Source organism: Vollenhovia emeryi, unplaced genomic scaffold (genome assembly GCF_000949405.1).
Source record: "Vollenhovia emeryi isolate VEMERY1.0 unplaced genomic scaffold, V.emery_V1.0 DF939915.1, whole genome shotgun sequence".
Lineage (NCBI taxonomy): Eukaryota > Metazoa > Arthropoda > Insecta > Hymenoptera > Formicidae > Vollenhovia > Vollenhovia emeryi.
The window spans coordinates 1-6,909 of NW_011966451.1; the positions used below are offsets into that span (position 1 = coordinate 1).

The 6,909-nt window shown below is 60.8% G+C and overlaps 1 protein-coding gene across 1 annotated transcript; it reads right to left on the bottom strand.

Moving 5' to 3' along the window:
- Positions 1 to 3,623: 3,623 nt before the first annotated feature.
- LOC105556584 (caldesmon-like) lies at positions 3,624 to 6,881 on the bottom strand. The gene has a single exon (XM_012003678.1). The coding sequence runs from the start codon at positions 6,157 to 6,159 to the stop codon at positions 3,694 to 3,696; it is 2,466 nt and encodes an 821-aa protein (XP_011859068.1). The 5' UTR covers positions 6,160 to 6,881; the 3' UTR covers positions 3,624 to 3,693.
- Between the last annotated feature and the right edge of the window lie 28 nt (positions 6,882 to 6,909).

A 6,909-nucleotide genomic window follows, 5' to 3' on the forward strand; every position in this document is an offset into this window, starting at 1 on the left:
ATGGCCCAGAGCCAGTAGTGCAACGGAGACGCCTACCGCACTAAAACCACCGGGAGTGGCCACCTAATCGCGCATTGTGGGGGCCATCTGGGAAATACAACGCAAAACTCCAGATGGCCCCCGCGTCACGCTTGTATCGCGCTCATCTTAGTCCCCCCCTTGGGGGGGGGACCTAGGCCATTTATTCGGCCTTCTCCTCGTTGTTTGTTATGCGGCAGGGGTGCCACCAGGCCCCTGCCGCGCCCCCTTGGTGTTGTGGGGGCGGGTGGGTCGCGGGTCTCCAGCCCGCGCCCACCCCCTGGTGCTCACTGAATTGCACTGAGCTCCTGCCTTCTCTTGCTCCCTATCGGGAGCACTGGGGGGGGGGCGCAGGTAGCAGGCGACCCGACGCCGCCCCTAAGGGCGAAGCCGGACGTCCCACGAATCCCGCGCCCCCCCCAGAGCTCCTCTTCTACATTCTATGTATGTAGTCCTTCTGGGAAGGGGGGAGGGCGGCCTCCGTGAAGCCGCCGTCCCCCCCCCCCGCAGGCTATTCTCTTGTCCCGTCCCGTCTTTACCGGGTCAGGCTCCACTTCCGCAGGTGTGCGGGGATACCTCTCCTCACTCTTCTTGCCCCCGCTCCCCCACCTTGTGGTGCTGTAGGTGTTACTTCCCCTCTCCGCACCCGCTCAGCCTCCTCCTTCTGGAGCATAACATGCTCACAGAAGGAGGAGAAAGCCTCCCATTTGCTCCTATCCCCCGTTACAGCAGATATTACCGCCCCGGGGGACAGGTCCAGCCCTATCCTGTCGATAAGGACTCGGCGCTGTGCATCCCACTCCGGACACTCTTCGAGTGTATGCTGCGCCGAGTCCTTGTCTGCGCCACAATGGTGGCACTTCTCCGTCGCCTCGTGTCCTATCCGCCGCAGGTACTCACCGAAGCAACCATGCCCGGTGAGCACCTGCGACGTCCTATACGAGGCCCTCGCCCACGGGCGCTCTAACCACGCATCGAGACACGGGAGGATGGCTTCTACGGTACGCTTACCCGGAGTGTTAGGCCCCGATAGTCGCGACCGCCACTCCTCCCGCGTCTCCCTCCTAGCCTGGGCTCCGAGGAGCCTTTTCACCCTCGCCGTGACCGGAACGCCTTGCCCCCGGAGTTCCCTGGTGCGCCGGTACACTTGAGCGTACCCGGCCGCCACCAGGTCAAGGGGCGGCATCCCGGCCATCAGCGTGGCCGCCGTGTGGGATACCGTACGGTACCCCCGTATGGCTCTTATGGCCATTCGCCGTTGGGCCCCCTGAGGATCGCAAGAGATTTCCTGCTCCTCCTGAGGGCCCCCGCCCACACGGGGGCACCGTACGTAGCCATCGAAGAAAGCACGTTGGCGTAAAGCCTTCTGGTCTTCCCACACGGCCCGCCCAGATTGGGCATTAGTCGCGATAGCGCGTTTCCCGCGCTGTCCAATCTGGGCACCAGTTTGCTGAAATGCTCCTCGAAGCCCCAGCGTCCGTCTATGTGGAGGCCCAGATATTTTATCTGGGCCCCCACTTTTATGTCCTCGCCATCCACCCCGATTCGAGCTTCGGGTGGCGGCCCGGCCGAGCCGTCATGAAAGAAGACGGCCTCGGTCTTTCTGGCCGCCACCTTCAGCCCCAATGCCCTGACGGCCCTCGTCGCGCAGGCCACTGCCAAGTTGCCGCTCACGATAGCCTCCCCCAATCCTCCCCGCCGGCAAGCACCAGCGTGTCATCTGCGTAACACACGCATGTGCAGCCGGCGGGGAGTGCCGCGCGCAGCACCTCGTCGTACGCTATGTCCCACAGGAGTGGTCCTAGGACCGACCCCTGCGGGACACCGCGGTCCGCCCTCCAGGTGCGCAACTCGCCATCGCGGTCCACGCACTCGATTGTCCTGCCCCTCAAGGTATTCCCCGATTACTGCGCGCAGATATTCGGGGACCTCCAGTCTCTCTAGCCCCTCCACTATCTTTTGGTGGGGGATGGAGTTGAAGGCGTTTGCCACATCCAAGGCAACCGCCAGCACAACCCCTCCATCCCCCATCATCCTGTCTGATACTTCGCGGACGCACATAATTGCGTCCACGGTAGACCGCCCCTCTCGGAAGCCGAACTGCCTCTCGGACAGGCCAGGTCCAGCAGATTCTACGCGCCCCATGAGTCGGGCCGCTATCACCCTCTCGAAGATCTTACTGGCCTCGTCCAAGAGGCAGATCGGCCTATAGCTCCCGGGCTGTTCCGCCGGCTTCCCCTCTTTGGGGAGGAGCACCAGCCTTGACCTTTTCCACAGCCCCGGAAAGGTGCCCTCCTCCAGGCAGCGGGAGAACAACACCCCCAGCCTTTCGGAGAGCTCCCCCAGGGCTGCTTTCCAGGCTACGCCGGGGATCCCGTCCGGCCCTGGCGCTTTACCCTTTTTGAGCTTTTTAGCTGCTTTGGTCAGTTCCGTCCGGGTAACCCCCAGCTCTTCCCTAAACGGCCGGTGCTCCCCCCCTCTTTGTTCCTCGTTGCGGAGGCCCCTCCTGTCCCCCGCTGGGAGCAACGTCTCTACTACCTCCTGGAGGAATTCCGGCCTCAACGCCCCCACCGTGGGGGGCGCTCCCGAGTTTAGCCTGTTCATAACAAGCCTGTAGGGGCGCCCCCACGGATCCGTGTCTAGGGATTGTATAAGGTCATCCCATGCCCTCTCCTTCGCTAACTTGATGGCCGTTCTCAGGGCCTTTCTTTTCTGCCGGAATTCCTCCAGGAGTCTATCCTCCTCCGCTTGAGTGGTTCTCCTTCTTCTCGCCCGCAGGACGGCTCTCCTGGCGGCCACCGAGGATCTCCTAAGTTCCTCAATTTCATCCGACCACCAGTAGGCCGCCCTGCGTGGGGCGAACCTTGCCCGCGGCACTGTCGCACGCGCTCGTCATGGTTTGCCGCAGCCATGCCACCTCGTCCTCTACCGTAACCGCCGGCTCCGGATGTGTCCATAACGCCACCCCCACTGTCTCTACTAATTTGTCGGCGTCTAGCTTATCGGTCCTCCATCTGACCGCTTCTTCCTGGGCTCCCCTGTTTCTGATCTCCCAGGAAAGCTCTAGCTCTATGGGGAGATGGTCGGAGAGCAGCTCCACGCCCTCCGCCACCCCCCATGATCCTACCATCCTCGCGGCCGCAGGGGAAGTCCACGTCAAGTCGACTATTGACTCCCCCTGCGGCCTCACGCATGTGCTCACCGCTCCCACGTTCTCTAAGTGGAGGCCCAGGCGCGCCGCCCAGGCCTCCACATCCGCTCCTTTGGCGTCTGGTCGCCGGGAACCCCACAGTGCCGATTTGGCATTGAAGTCCCCGGCGACCAGCAGTGGCCCGGAAAGAAACTCCCGGACCACGTCCTCCATTTCTTGCAGCCGGACCTCTAGCTCCGCCCTTGTTAAGCTGGGCCTAATATAGACCCCAATCACTACTAGAGGCCCCCACTCGACTGCGACCCATCCTTCCCCGGCTTTCAGTCTGGACATGGGAGGGGTCCTTTCTCCCATCCGCCTCCAGAGTATAGCAGCCGAGCCGTCCGTGCTCCCTGCCCAGCAGGGATTTTTGGGGACACGGTACGGCTCGGCTACCACTCCGAGCCCACAACCACGCTCTGCCAGGCTGTGTAGAAAGAGGTCCTGAGCCCGGCAGGCGTGGTTGAGGTTCGCTTGGAGCACTTTCATGGCTGTGAAGGCGCCCCCTTGCCAGCCTCCTCCTGGCTGTTTCTTCCTCCTGGTTGCTTCTTTGCCACCTGCACCGCTGGCTCGGTCTCCATCGGCTCCCCTTGTTCGGCTGCCGGGCCCGCAACTATCTCCTTGTCCGTCTTCTTCTTAGTTCGGCCCTCCTCCCGGCTCTTCTTGGCCTCTCTCCTCTTCTCCCCCTTGCTCGGGGGTCTACAGGCTGCCCCTCCAGCCTTGTGGTTGGAGGGCAGCCCTTTCCCGCTACACACCGCACAGTTCGGGGTCTCGCTGCAGCTCTGTGCTTTGTGCCCTTCTTGGCCACACCTATAGCACATCGTGCTCCTATGAATGTTGCTCCTGCATTGGCCCCTGACGTGCCCCCTCTCCAGACATTTGAAACAAACGAGAGGGCGGGGCTCCAGCAGCTCAACCCTGGCTGCTACCCAACCAACCTTAATCTTCTTCGCCGCGGCTACTCTTTTGGCCACCTCAATCCCGCATTGGATCCAGCATGTTCCAAATCCACTGGGAGTATGGCGGATCGAGCCTACCTTGATCTCTTCCTTCGGACCCTCTCCAACCCTAGCCACCGCGTCTCGAACCTCCTCCGTCGTGACGGATTCGTCGAGGTCCTTCATCCGGATCTCCGCCCTTTTTGCGGGGCGGGAGACCCGGACTCCCTTCTCCTCCGCTACCGCCTTGATACGGCTGGCTAGCGAATCCGCTTTCGCCTTCGCTTCTTCACCTCCTGGAATTTCCAGGAGCGTCGCCCCGTTGAGGGCTCTCCTATGCTTTAGACTGCTGATTTCCAATTTCTCCAAGTTAATTTGGGACCTCAGGTATCGCATACCATCCCCCGCTTGGCCTTCAGGGAAGGAGATCGCCACTGCGGGTGTCCTGGGTGCCCTCCTCCTTTTTGGCGCCTCCTTTCCATTCCTCTCTCCCGACGCCTTTTCTCCGGTCTTATTGGTGCCTACAGCTGCCGGCTTAGTGGGCTTCGTCGCCGGCTCCTGCTTTGCACCGCTGGGCTTCTTCTTCCCTCTTCTTACCACCTCTGCCCATGAGGTAGTCGGCTTGGCAGAAGTCTTGTCCTCCTTTCGCGTCTCCTCCTTCCGCATCTTCTCATCCTTCGTGCCTCGAACGATCTGTGCCGCCGCCTCCCTAGCCTTGACCCGAAGTTTGTCCCTAACCGCCTCCACCTTGGTGATTATGGGCAGTTTCTTCGGGTTCTTCTCCTTGCCCAGCTGCTGCTCCCTCGGAATGCGGGTTAACGCACCCTGGCACCTAGTTATAAGGTTCTCCAGGTTTTGTTTAACCTTTTGCGGATCCCCGTTCACCACCTCCTTAATGGAGACTCCCTCCATAACCCTCCTAATGCCTTCCATGGCTTCTTCTGCAGGTGGCTCGTCCAACTCCTTCCTCTCGCCTCTGACCATTGGCCTGCGTACCGCATCCATAGTACTTTTGGCGGACTCCGGTTTTGCCACTTTTAACGTCTCCGCTTTTTGGCTCTGGGCCTTTGGCCGCGCAGATTTCCCCGCTTTCGCGGGTTTCGCAGGGACCTGGACACGGGCCATAACTCGGGGTGGGTTATCTGCCCCGTAGTCCAGTTCTGGCGTCTCCTCCATTTCTGGCGTCTCCTCTGTTGTTGTCCTGCCTTGTCTATTCCGGCTTTCTGCCCTGATCCTGGCCTCTCTCTCTTGGTGAAGAAGGGACATCAGTTCCTTCACCTGCTCCTCGAGACTCTTCACTCTGTCTCTTAGTCTCGCTGTCTCCTCCTCAAGTACCCTGCTGTGAGACCCCGCCGTCTTCGAGGCGATCACTGTGGCTGCGGCTCGGAGGTTCTTCGAGCACACCTTCAATTCTCTCACCCAGGTGCCTTTGAGATTCTTCGATCTCTCGGCAACCTTTAGGACGACATTTACGTTTTCTAGCATCTCCGCTGCTATCTGCGTATTATTGAGACCCTCCATCTGTCTGACGGTCTCCCTCTCTGGCGTGGTGTCCCTAGGAGCAACCTTGGGGTCCAGTGCCTCAGCCAGGGCCTTCCGCTCGGCCTTAAGTCTCTGGATCTCCCTTTTACACTCCGTCTTCTTGAATTTTTTGAGCCCTGCATACGTTGTAGTCGGCCTCCCCCTCTTCTTCCGCTTGCCGGTTACCGCGTCCACTGTCGAGGCCGAAGAAGATTCTTCGTCTGTGAGTGAATCCTCACCCTCGACGTCCACCATGGCCTCCATGTCCGAATCATCCGAATCCATCGGAAGCGGGAGGTCCTTAGCCACTTTGGAGCACGCTGGGCCTGGTTTCGTGCTCTTCACTCTCGTTGCCGGTTCATCGGCACCTTCTTGACGGGGCGTCCTTTGGGACTCTTCCTCCCTACCTCCTGTCCCTTTGGTGTTGCCCATCCTCTTGCTTGTGTGCTTCTCTCCTCTGTTTTTTGGTTGTGTGTGTTTGATGTTAGCCATATCCACAGTTGATTAAAAAACCGGTTCGCCCATCATGGGACCCCCACCGCGGTGGGGGTACTGTCCCCGGTGTTGAAAATCCCTAATTAAGGACCGGGCAGAGGAGATGTTTTTTTCGGGGGAGCCACCCCCTATCCCGGTCAGTGACTCTATAGAAAAGGTCCCTGGAGACGGCCAGGCCCACTATGATGCTATAGTTTTTACTTCACCCCCGGAGAGGGGCGCGCACCGATCCGATCGGCCGCATACCCCTCCCCAGGGCTAGAAGTCGTCAGGGATTTTCCCCCCTCACAGGGTATGAGAGGACGCTGGCTATGCGCCTCTCCACACCCGCGCCCGGACTGCCGGCTTCAACGCCCTGATTGGCTCCAGACGGACGAGACGGGAGCGGTTTTCCCACATTGAACATGCCACTTCCTGCGGACTTTGCCAGTAAATTGGTCTTACAGTCCCGCGTAGTCCATGGCAGAGGTCAGATACAGACGTCACCGCTCGTCCCCGGTCGGGGGGTTTACTACTCCCCCCTTGGTTAGTCTCAGGGAAATATCCACCGGCAGCCGACCGCGGCTCACTCACACACCAAGCACACGACCGGCCCTCCGCCCTCCACGACCGGCCCCGTACGCCAGACCGCACGCCCCAGCAGCGGGACGTCGGCCCCAGACGCAGAAACCAGCCGCTTCGTCGCGGAGGACCGGGTGTTGACCGGCAGGCTTGCCGACCAACCCCACGGACCCCGAGGCCCTGCCT